Raw genomic sequence first — 13,176 nt, 5'->3', positions numbered from 1 at the left:
CCAGCATCCAAGGACTTGACTGTGCTAGAAAATATTACTTAGCATAATGTGTAAAATCACAGTTGTTTCATAGTACAAGGGGGTGCCTTGCCGACTTTTTGTCCCACAGTTCATCTGCCCATGAGTTAAGTCCCCTCCCGCAATATACAGGTCTCCCCTAGTGGTAGTTATTGTGCCCAGAGCCCTCTGTATGAATACCACTTGGCCTTGGTTAGGAGCATAAAGTGCCACCAGCACCACCCTCACCCCTTCCAGAACACCATGCATTATAAGCAAACGCCCCTTCATTAGTTCCACTGTTAAACAACTCTCCATCCGTCTCTGCTTATGAAATATAATTCCCCCCTCCCTGCTTCGATAGCCCAGAAGCCCAACACACCTGCCCAATACCAGCACTTCTAACCGCCTCAGCTCCCCATCCACCAGTCGGGTTTCTTGCAAAAACAGCACATCTAGGGATGCATTCCGAAATGCACACGCTACCAGGGACCTCCTTTCTGGGCAAATTCAGCCTTTTCACATTCAGGGTCCCCACTGCCAGACTCTTCCCTCCAACATTAGTCCCCATCAGCTTGTCGTCCAACCTGCAGCATCCATCACATGTACAAGTCTAGTGCCTCCCCATTTTTTTGCCAGATAAACGTGGTGCCTCATCTGTGAAAGTTCCCCGCTAACCTTTGCTGCCCAAAAAACTCACCCACTCACCCAAAACCTTAACTGTAAAAGCTGCATAAACTATAAATTGCAAACAGCAATGAATGGTTCTGAGATGCCCTACTTCCCACTGAGGGCCACCTAGAGTCGAATCAACCACCCTCCCTTCAGCATCCTAACCAAAACAAAGAACCCACGGAGTCTGCCCCCTAAGTAGCTACATGCCAACAGCAGCACATACTTCCGCCCTCATAATAACACTCAGGAAGTCTTTCGGGGAGACGGGCCATTTAAACGCATGTATTTGCACCCACTCTGCCTTTTCCTGCTCCTAGGGAGATTCAGCTGCACATCCTGCTTCCCTCTCTTCTTAGCCAGCCTCGCCTGCTGACATTGCTCTGCTTCTCTGTTGGATGTCAGGTGGCTCAGTGCCTGCTCAGCTTCCTCCGCAGACGTTACCCGTTCGTCTATTCTGTCGATCTCAAATTGTAGGGCAAGCGGGAAAGCCCACCTGTACCTAATCCCTTTTTCGTTAAGTCACTTCCTCAGCGGCTGGCAGTCCTTTCTGCAAGACGTTAGGTTGGACAAATCCTGGTAAATTGTAATGCGGGAGCCCTCGTACTTCAGATCTTGCCAGCACGTCTACCTTTTCTTTATACCTTGATAATCTGGTGACAATAGATTGTGTCCCAGTTCCATATGGCTTACCGCCTCTGTGCGCCCTTTCAAATTGCACCTCCTTGCCATTTCAGCCTCGAATAACTGATTGACAATGCCTTGAACCTTGCGCTCCACTTAGCTGGGGGTTTCCCTAAACCCCAGTGTACATATGTTATTCCTCCTCTCCATGTTCTCCAAGTCATTCATCTTCAAAGTAACTTCTTTCTCACGTAGATCTAGCTCTATCATCCGGCATCCAGGTACATTTCAACCATATTTGCGTTAAGTTGATTATTTTCCAGGCCCTCGATCTTGCTTTCGACTGTGCTCAACCTCCCGTTAGGTCTGCAAGAGACGCCTGCAAGTCTCTGTGAAGTACTTTAATTTCCACCAAAATACTTCCAATATCATCTTTCGTGGCAAAATTCGATACATCCTCTCCCGGCAGCAACCTCCCTTCCTGCGGTCCTCCCACATCTCCACCAGACCTTCCGGCAGACATCGCCCTCAACTGTAGTGTCCTTCTTCCCCTGCAGGTCCAAGCTCTTGCGGCACAGTCTTCCCAAAATCTCCTCGCTGAGTCGCCCTGTTTGTCTACTTCAGCATCCACAGTCACTGCCCACAGTCTCTCTCTGAGAGGGGCGGGCAGCCAATTCAGGTGCACACTCCCAACAGTGACCCCCTTTGCGCCTGCGTCCGTTGGAACCCCTTCACACAATTCACAACTCTGAGGTGGCCAGAGAGCCTGCCTCTCTTCAGTTCCTGGTCATCTCCTGTGTCCGCCTGCACCTGGGCCCATTAACACGGTGACCCACTCAGAGATTCTTCTCGGCAGGGTGAAGTCCCCCCGCAGTCAGGAGGCCCTCTCCTTAACCAATACCAAAGTCCTGTTCCTTACTCCACGGTCGAGGCGGTCCCCATGCAACAGGTCAGGGATGGCCCCACCTCTACCTCCTAACTCAGGCCTTCTCTTTGCCGGGCCCAGTAACTACCACCACGTTCCTGTTTTTCTCCCAGATCCCAGTGCGGTCCAACAGGGAGGGCGTCCTGTTCCTTTTATTGCCACACTTATCCCTGACCCCAGTGTGCTTGGCATGCTGTCCTTGCCTGGTGACCGCACCGGGGTCAGCACTGTTAGTTGTATAATTATCCCCAGCAAATAGTGCCTCTCTCCATACATAGTGCCTCTCTCCGGTCATCTCTATACTCCCCCGCGCCCCCTGGCCCGACCCACTTTGCAGGGCACACTCTGGATGTTCTGATCTTCTCAGACCTCCCCCTCTCTAACCCTCTCACCACTCCTCTCTCCTGGAGTGATCACTTTCTCCTTTCCTCCCATCTCACTCTCTCTACCACTCAGGCTAAGCCAACTCCAGCACTGCCACCTACCTTCTCGGTTGTTCGACCTATGAAGCGTGTGTCAGTTGAGGCTTTGGCCGCCACTTTCTTGCCCCCTCTTCCCCCTTTGGCTGACTCACACCCTGACGCAGCACTTTCCATGCTCCACTCTGCTATATCTGATACTCTTGATGTTCTTGCCCCTGTCATGAGGATCAGCTTGAAGCCCAAAGCCAAGTGCAAAGCCTGGTACGACTCATACCTCGTCACCCTTAAACGTAAGTGCAGGGTGACTGAGAGGAAATGGCGTGCTTCCGGTACATCCTTTGAAAAACTGGCCTGCTCCAAAGACAATACCGGCTCTCTGTCCGCACCAAGAAGAGAGCCCACATCCAAGCCCGCGTCTCTGCGGTATCCACCAATTCGGCCGAACTCTTTAAAATGTGCAAGGAGCTGGCCAATCCTGCTGCAGTCTCTACCTCTCCTGTCCCCTCCCAGGCCCTCTGCACGGCTCTGGATTCTCACTTAATCTCTAAAACTCAGGACATCCTGTCCTCTCTCTCTTCCTCTCTCCCTCCTCGCTCTACTCTCTGCTCTTCCTCTGCCCCTCTTTGGCCACCCCTCCTCCCTCCTTCTCTGCCTTTCCCCTGTTCTCCCCAGAAGAGGTCTCTAGACAAGTCTGATCTATGAAAATCTCTTCAAAACAGGTTCTCCCCTGTTCCTCCAAAACCATCAAGATCCACATTGATACCCTAGCTCCTGCTCTGGCTGACTTCTGTTACCACTCCTTTGCCATTGGAGTCTTCCCTTCCCCCCTGAAGCACTCTCTTGTGCACCCTCTCCTTAAGAAACCCTCAGCCGACCCCTCCTGCCCAGCTAACTATCGCCCGATCCCCATCACTGCTTTTCTGGGCAAATTCTTGGGAAAGCTGGCCATCTCCCAGCTTAATCTTCACACTGAATCTTTTGGTTGCCTCCATGATCTTCAGTCTGGCTTCAGAGACGCCAGAAGCACGGAAACTGCTCTCCTGAACATCTGTGAAGACCTGCTCTCGAACCTTGATTCTAATACCCCCTGTCTCCTCATCTTGCTTGAGCTGTCCGCTGCCTTTGACACAGTCAACCATGCCATCCTGCTCAACCGTCTCCGTGATAACCTGGGTATCACCGATCAGGACCTGGCTTGGCTGACTTCTTTCCTCGCCGTTCGACCCTCCCAGGTCCAACTTGGGTTCTTCCTCTCCTCTCTCTCTCTACCTGTGGTGTTCCCCAGAGGTCTAACCTCTCTCCCTGGCTGTCCAACCAATACCTGGCACTTCTTACCCACCGCATTGCTGCTCTCTGCCCCAACTTCCAGTGCTATGCGGATGACACTAAGCTCATTTTCAGGCTCCCCTCTGCCACCTCTTCTCCATTTCTCATTTCTGACTGTCTGCCATCCAGGAGTGGTGTGCCGCCAATGATCTCTGCCTTAATGCCAGTGAGACTGAGATTATCCTCATCGGCACACCTGCTCCCTCCTTTCCTGTAACTCTATGTCCGGCCTCTCTTGGCCCTCTTCCTGCTCCAAGGAAGCAGGAAGAGCTTCTTTGGAGCAAGAAAAAAACCTGTGAGGCAAAAAACCTCTTCGACTCCACGCTTTCCTTCTCTCCTCACATCTCCGTCGTCTCAGAGGTAGTCTTCTTTTCCTCTCCTTCCCCCAGAAGCTCCCTGTCACCAGAGCTCTGGTTCTCTCTAGACTGGACTACTGCAACAGCCTCTTTCTAAATCTTCCTTCTTCAAATCTCCTCCCTTTGCAACTCATCCAAAACAGGACTGTGAGACTTGTCCTAGGCCTCAAGCACAGGGATTGTATCTCTCCAGGACTGAAATCTCTTCACTGGCTCCCAGTGGCTGCGAGGATTAAGTTCAAAACCTTCTGCATTGTCCACAAGGCCTTCTGGGGGCTGGGGCCTCAATACCTTCAACTCTCTCTTTAGAAATATCTTACTTCTCGAGCCCTTCGCTCCTCCGCCTCCAACTCCCTCAGGGTCAGTCGATTCTCCAAGCAACAAGTTGGCGGCAGATCTCTTTCCTCGGCTGGGGCCTCCCTCTGGAACAGCCTCCCTGCCTGAAACTTCAGGAGAACCATCTCCGGTTCCAGAAGCACCTCAAGACATTCCTCTTTGCTTCTGCCTTCTCTCTTCCTCTCCCCTGCTCGACTCCTGGTTGAAATTGAAACTGCACTGGTCACCTGGGTTCTTTCTGATCTCAGGCCTAGCTCCCCTCCCTGCCAGTTGCACCCCTTCACTAGTTGCCCCCCTGGCAACCCATGCACCCTGGTCTGTGTCTGTATCCGTATCCCAGCAATCAAACAAAAAGTGGACCAGTAGATCGGGATGACACTAAATTAGTTCAATACATATCAAATTTTAATCAATAAACTCATAACAAAAAACAATCTTTGTATCATAAAATTCAATAAAACAATCAATTAATTCCTTCAGTCACAACCACATACAACACTCATTCAGACATTCATCTGTAAAACACCACAATGTAATTTCTAAACCAGTAAACATTGGTAATGTTGCTACTCCATTTATTTCGATTGTCACATTAATCAGTGACCCAGTCCAAAGTATCAGGTGTCGTTATACATCCGGTATTCTATTTGACCAGATGAGTCACACAAAAAAAGCGTTGACACGTGTTTCGGTCAAAGACCTTCTTCAGGACGTAGAGCATGGAGAAATCACCCAGCCCTATTCTCAACGTATATGGGCCAGTAGTCAGTCTAAAAAAGATAAAAACCATAGTGACATCCCTATTTCTTAAAACAGGTGACTAGTAATGTCATAAATGTGTTATGATTCAATAAACACACACGCCCCTACTCACCCCCAAGTTCCAACTCAAGGGATAGTGAACGGGACAGCGGAAATCAATCCTCCACTAGAATCTCTCAGCATTCTGGAAATACACCGAGTACTCAGTGTTCATTCCTATACCCAAGAAAATAGAGACACTAAAATAACTTACAAGCACCCATGGTGCAAAGTGGAGATCTTCAAGAGGCTATGACTGCCAATTGCCCCCTAGAGCCACACGTTGTTCTTAAAGGGATTGCCATTACTTCCTAGCATGCATCCGTCAGTGATATTTCACGAGGCTACAGAGAAAGCACAAAATAACTCCTTAATAGAGAATATTTCTCTTCACTTACATTTTCTGAATATTATGACTATTTGAAAAATTTAAAAAGAAAAAAGAAAAAGGAAAAAGAAGCCACATGCTCAGAAAGCTAGTATCTACTGTAACAAGAATATCAATGCGGCTAAGTGCGGGCTACCAAGGTGTGTGTCATACGCCACTACTGCACACGCACTGTGAAATAATACATATTCTATACACCTGCACCGTGACAATTCATTACTAAGAACTCCTACATTAGGAAATGCCTGCACGACACATGCGGAGATAGTCACACAGTGGACAGGCTGCCCACGTAATGTCCGCGACGCTATCACAACATGCGGCCAAATAACGCCTGCCGTCAATATGTAAATGCACCTCTTGTCGCCCATGGCGCAATGCTCGCCCCGTGTACCGCTCACCATGGACACTAGCATAAAAATACTCCATATTTTAGCATGCCTCTAACCACCAGTGGCAACATGCTCCCTCCGTGTGTGCCGCTTACCGTGGACAGAAGCGTAATGCCCTCTTCCGTAGGGAATACAGCCGCTGGCACCTTCGTGACTTGCTCCACTCCAATTACACATACATCAACAGACTATGCGAGCTCGAAACAAACAAAGGACTATATTTATGTAGTTTCCTAAACATCAAAGTCGGACTAGCCGGCTCAGCGTGGACATAAACACAAACAAGGGACACAGTCTTAGAGAAACTGCACGTGACTAATTCATCCAAATGATGTTGCGCATCCAGTTATGCGTGACTCGTTCCCTTCCAATACAAAATCTGCCGGAGAACCCGGCGGACTATGTGACATATCTGTATATTTCGGTCATATCTTTTTCCTTTATTTTCATTTTTTCACTTTTGCCTCGATTGAGCACGGGCAAATGTGCAGACCAAAAATATAGTTTCAAATCAACAGGCAAAAAAAGAATTGGACACACCTGCACGGACAAATGTCCAATACTGGTCACATACCCCTTCAGATTGTAAATACTTGCATGGACTCCCTGATATAAGGAACTGGATCAATGGGCCAATGCCACAATTTAACACAGTGTATCGATGTTATATACACATTATTCTTGTTCCGGGTACACAATCATTTCTAGCGCATTCCAGAAACATAGACTCTACAAATTGTTATTAAAATGATTACAAATGGGGAGTTCAAAAACACATCATCATGTGGACCCATTTAAACTTTCTTTTGAAGTGAATAAAATTGCATATTATTGTGTACATGGTTCAGACAATCATGTCATCACATCTTGGGACTCAGACTAACATACAAAGAATATTGCATATTATTGTGTGCATAGTTCAAACAATTATGTCATCACATCTTGGACTCAAACTAACATGCATCAAATACCAGCATTTTCGGATGGAAACATTTTTTGGATTGAAACATATTTGGCCGGAGAGATGTTTATAAAATATAGACATTCAATCTCAACACAACAATAGCTCATAGATACGGTATGGTTGTTGTGGCACATAATACATGTCCATAATGTTACATCAACCTTAGTTTTGACCAGTCAACTCATGTTACAGATCATTTTTTTGTGACCAAATTGTTCCATTCAACTGAAACATTCAGTCCCTTTCGGACTGTATCTAGAGTATGAATCCACTTTTGCTCAATACGATGTAATGTTATACCAATATCGCCCCCTCTCATATTGTTCTTAATATGTTGGAGTACGAACCACCTTAGGTCTGTATCCTTGTGCTGCATTTTAACGAAATGCTCCACAAGCGGTTTATCCGCCACTCTGTTTCTTATACAGCTCCTATGTTCTGATATGCGCTGTCTAACTTCCCGTGTGGTTCTACCCACATATAGAAGTTGGCAGGGGCAGCTGATAACATAGATAACATTTTTTGTCAGACAGTTCGTATGGCAGTTCATTTTCCAAATTCTTTGACCATAATGAAATTCCCGCTTAGTTTCGGTAACAGGGCATGGGACACATTTGCTGCATTTATAGTGTCCCACAATGGGCGGTAAACCCCATTGATCATTCATAGTTGTCTCTCTCGTTGGCTCTCCATAAGTGTGGACCAGTCTCTGTCTGAGATTTTGGTTGCGTTTGAACGCAAACATAGGTTTCTTCATTAATGACCCTGGCTGTTTGACTAAACTCCAATGTTTGTTTATGATCCTTTTTAAGTCCCCACTTATTAGGTTAAGTGTGGTCACACATACAAGGCGTTCATTCTTCTGTTTTTCTCGAGCAGTTAGACATATCTCACGATTGGTATTTTTAGCTCTTCTCATTTGTCCTTTGACCAGCCTTTTTGGATATCGCCTGCTCTCAAGTTTCTCCTTTAGCTGTTCTGCATGGAGCTTAAATTCATCCTTCTCAGAGCAATTTCTCCTAATATGTAAGAACTGCCCATACAGTAAATTCTGCAGTAAACTGGCAGGGTGAAAGCTGTTAAAGTGTAGTAGGGAGTTCTTATCGGTTGTTTTTTTGAAAAGAGTAGTTGTGAGTTGATTCATAGACTTTTTAATCAGAAGATCAAGAAAGCTCACCTGACGAAACTATATTCAATAGTGAATTTGATGTTTATGTCACATTGATTTACCCATTCATTGAACTCCATGAGAGATGTGACTGACCCCTTCCAAATTAAGAAAACGTCATTGATATAGCGATGCCATAGTTTCAGATGAGATTTCAGTGTGGGATGGATCATAAGCAAATTGTGTTGACCAAGAATAAACCTGTCCTCATAATCAGCCATGTACAGGTTTGCAACGTCATGACCCCTTTCTCCTGTTTATAGAGTTGTTTTTTAAACAAAAAGAAATTTTCGGTCATTGCTAACCTTATACATTCTTGGACAAACTCAGTAGGGGGTAAATGCGGTCTAGTTCTCTTGTTCAGATATTGACCCAAAACATGAAGACATTCCATCTGTGGGATAGCCATATATAGGCACTCGACGTCCATGGTGACCAGAATATCTGTCTCATCAATTTGAATGTCATTAATGATATTAATCATGTGCGTCGAGTCCCTAACATATGATGGCATCTCCAGAACAAATGGTTTTAGAAGTATCTCTGCATAGACAGATAACGGTTCCAACAGCGAGTCAATGGCAGACACTATGGGTCTACCGGGGGCTTTGTAGAATTTTTGTGAATTTTAGGGAGTCTGTAGAAAGCCGCCCTCTTCGATCCTGTTTTGTTCAGAAAGCGGCCCTCTTCAATACTGATCCACTGTTCATGTTGCATGATTGGTCAAACTCTTTATTTCTTCTTTTAATCTCGCTGTGGGGTCCCTCTCTAGTTTTTTGTACGACTTCTTGTCTCCCAATAATTGCATGCATTCAGCTTCATACATAACTGTGTCAAGTACCACAATCCCGATGCTGTGAATGTCGAGGCTATCACTTGGAACCCCTAACTCTCTATCCTCCATGTTTGACAGCAGAAGTATATTTCCTGTTTAATAACCCACATACACCTTAGTATACACACAGTTTAGCCCAGTAAAGAAAATTTGTATTTGTATTTTATTTATTTACATAGCGCACCTGGCCCAAGGACATCCGGGCGCATCACTTAGGTTACATGGTGGATTGACATACAAAAGGAAACAGGTTACATGGCAGCTTTAAAAGAGCATAGTATGCCGGTGATATACAGTAGAAGAGAAGCTAGCACAAATTTACAGTCATAAGGATAGCAAAAAAACTGGTGATAAGCAAGGGCTAGTCGCCAGACACAAGGTAGGTACAGGTAAATATGAGGACAGTAAGACTGCAGGTAGTATAAACAATAAATATAAATAAGCAACTTTATACAGTGAGGTAGAAGAGCACAGGTGGTAAGGCATATTCGTGCCGAGACAGGTCTTGGATAGACAGCCAAGCTTTGGCCTTGTTCTTGAAGGCAGGGAATGACGGTTCAGCTCTAAGCGGGTTTGAAGTGGGTTCCATAATTTCACAGTAAGGACAGGGAAGCTTATCCCTCCTGATTTTTGTAGCTTAAAGCGAGGTATGGAGAGGCAATTGGCCTGGGCAGATGTAATAGGTCTGTTGGAAGTGTGGTAGACAAATCTGCAGGCCAAGTAGTTGGGAGCTTGGTTGGCAAGACATTTGTGCGTCAGGGCTAGAGTTTTGAGAGAAACTCTTTGTGATACTGGATGCCAGTATGTAAAATGCTTACATATTCACTTTTTTATAATCAATTTTGCAGAAGCCCTGTAGACATTTGCACATTCCTAGTCTAACCCCAGTTTGCAAAATCACAGTACACAGTATGTCTGCACAATGCCAATATACTCCCAGTTTGACAATTCCAGTTTGCACACTGTCCGAATATTTCCAGCTTGTTTGAACATCTCAGCATGCTCTGAGTTGTCCGAACGCAGTATATTCACAGTTTGATAGTCCTGGTCTATTCCCAAATGTTCACATTCACAGTATGTTCCTAGGTTGCACAATTCCAGTATACTACGTTTTCCAAATCTCACTAAACTCCCAATTTGATATTGGCAGTTTGTACAGTACCAGTCTACCCTAAGTTGTACAACCACAGTATATTTTCAGCGTGCATAACACCAGTATATTTCAAATTTCCAATCTAAGGCAAAGTGTTGCCTTAACACATTTCAACATCATAACATTATACCAAATACCACACACATTTCGCAACCGTGACGATGATAGCAAGGCATGGATTCATAGGATAGACAAGAGTCACTCTGCTTCACCAGCATAGGACTAGATTTCGGGTCCCATGGCGTTGTCGACCCTTAATCACATTCATGATTTTTACTTTTTCTTTATTGATATTGATCAAAAACAAGATAATCAAGGGATATTCATGTATTACCTTTGCTGGTCATCCAAACTGTATATGATTAAGGTGACATTGGTGTAAATTTACAAAAAAGAGCAGGACATTGTCAGTTTAGCCTAATTCTTTGTAATGAATCTGAGCAGCACTGCATCTTTGTAAGAACAACGTGTTTTCCTTTCTTTCTTGCCATGTGCTTTCAGTTGATGTCTCTTGCACACAGAATAATTATTGGGGTTTTAGAAATCAACATCTGTTGCCATTTTTGTTACATTTAGTACATTCTTGTTAGATGTATGTATCAAAGTTAAGCTTTGAGTACATCTGCCGAAAACTGAAATATTCAGCTGAGTAATACCATATGTAGCTATTCAAATTGTTGAAGGAGACGCAGGGGAGTTGCTAGGTCTGGAAAAGACCCGGGGCTAAGCTGATGTCGGAACTGTTGGGACTGGGGGCTAGCTAGTCTTTTGGCTGTAGCTCCTGAGATTCTATCTGGGGCTACAACCAAAAGATCAGGGGCTATAGCCCCCTTGGCCCCCCCCAAGGAGACGTAAGTCAAACATTAATTTAGACTAAAGAGTGTAAATCAGAAATCAGCGTTTTGAAAATTAAAATCAAACTATTACTTGCCTGATAATTTGCCATTTTATGGCTTTTGAACTTCACTTACCTGCTTACCTGCTTAAAATAAAAGTGATTAAAGAAACATGAGATGACTGTCAGGCCTGCCCAGGAAGGAGATCAGTGAGGGCTGCTAGATCGCCAATGACTTAAAAAGGAACACCACCAAAACAAACCAGGACTTACCATAGGGGCGACCCAGCCAGATCATCCTAACACGAACTGGGACATTGAACCAAACAAACTGCCATTGTTGTTCTTCAGTGAACCCATGTCCAGAAAGGGGTGGGGCTTAAGGGGGTAGTTGAAGAATTCTTGTATGTAACCCCTCCCATGCAGGAAAACAGGGCCAAATTGGCCAGGCACAGGGGACCAACCAGAAGACCGGGGGGATGAGGGAGGGTTACAAGGGACCAGAGGAAGTTGTGGATTGTTCGAGTGAGGTCACAAAAGTTGGCAATCACATGTACCATAAAATCCACTTATATAACAGGAATGTCGGATTGTTTTTTTATGTGAAGTGTACTTATAAATAATTAAACTTTTGTTTTAAAAAAAACATTTTTTGACTAGCTGAATACTTGACCAGTCCTCAGTATTTGCTGTTTGGTACACCTCATATTCTGCTATTGATAGTAATTCTCTGTTGTCTGTTCTGACATCTTGCTCTCTGCTTTTCTCCAGTGTACTTTGTGGCGCTTGTCCTGTCATTGAGCCTACAGATGACAAGTGATCGGATCAACCTGTATACGCCCCCTTCGCAGAATGGCAGTCTTTGGTAGGATTTTAGCTACTCCTTTCGCCTAGTTTTATATTGTCTGTTTGGTTTTTTAATATATTGTAGAGCCCCCATTCCTTTGAAAAATGCCATGAAATCACACAATAGTCTGCTGGACTGCAGAAAGGACCGCTTTGTTTTAACTAACCATGGATGCACTGTGATCAACTCTTGCTTGACAATTGGGTCTTTCATAGGCACAGAAGCAATGGACACATTGCATTTAGGTGCTTCCGGAAATGGCATTTACAAATCCGGGGGCCACTGATAAGAAGGCATATTCCACTTTTTTTTGTGTTGGTGAGCATTCTTAGAAGATTATAGCTGGCCAACGTGGAGCACACAAGAAGTGTTTTTTCGGGGGGTTAGGTTTGTCTAGCTGTGTGTAGAGGTCAATAAGGTAAGTATATTGTGACAAGGGCAGTACCCTCCCTTGTCAAAATTGGATAGGCACCTCTCTGTCTGGGATTGGAGGCCTTCCAGGCAGAAATCCATAGCCAGCCCTACCACAGAATGCCCTTGACTCTCAGTGCTGGCCAAGTGTTCCCCTTTTTTTGCTGATGCTGACCCGTGGCAGACACTGTGAGAAAGTACCTGCAAGAGAGAAACTCAGCAGAGTCCCACACCACGATGTTGATACACCATGCCAGAGAGGAAGCCTTAGCGGAGAGATGAATAGAGGTGCCCGCACCAACTCTGAAGTTCTCCATGAGAAGCAGGAAAACAATGGAGGGAAGCAAACAACAGAGCAAAGAGCCGGAGCTCCTAGGTGGCTGCTCACAAAGCCACACACTTCAAGTCAGCTCAGGCCTGCCCAGGAAGGAGATCAGTGTGGGCTGCTAGATCGCCAAGGACTTAAAAGGGAACACCACCAAAAAAAACAGGGACTTACCTTAGGGGCGGCCCAGCCAGATCACCCTAACACGAACTGGGACATTGAACCAAACAAACTGCCATTGTTGTTCTTCAGTGAACCCATGTGGAGAAAGGGGGGGGGGCTTAAGGGGCTAGTTGAACAATTCCTTGTATGTAACCCCTCCCACGCAGGGAAAACGGGGCCAGATTGGTCAGGCACAGGGGACCAACCAGAAGACCGGGGGGGTGGGTAGGAGGTTAC

The 13,176-nt window shown here is 45.6% G+C and overlaps 1 protein-coding gene across 1 annotated transcript in view; it reads left to right on the top strand.

Annotated features, from left to right (window-relative positions):
• TMEM237 (transmembrane protein 237) overlaps window positions 1–13,176 on the top strand; it is a 145,019-nt gene that overhangs the window by 114,442 nt on the left and 17,401 nt on the right. The window contains exon 9 of the mRNA XM_069613942.1: window positions 11,966–12,059. Within this exon, the coding sequence (XP_069470043.1) occupies window positions 11,966–12,059 (94 nt within the window). The remainder of the gene's footprint in view (window positions 1–11,965; window positions 12,060–13,176) is intronic.

Source organism: Ambystoma mexicanum, chromosome 9 (assembly GCF_040938575.1).
Source record: "Ambystoma mexicanum isolate Mex_15411 chromosome 9, UKY_AmexF1_1, whole genome shotgun sequence".
Lineage (NCBI taxonomy): Eukaryota > Metazoa > Chordata > Amphibia > Caudata > Ambystomatidae > Ambystoma > Ambystoma mexicanum.
The sequence above is the reverse complement of the archived record's forward strand: the minus strand, read 5'-3'. Positions and strand labels throughout refer to the sequence as shown.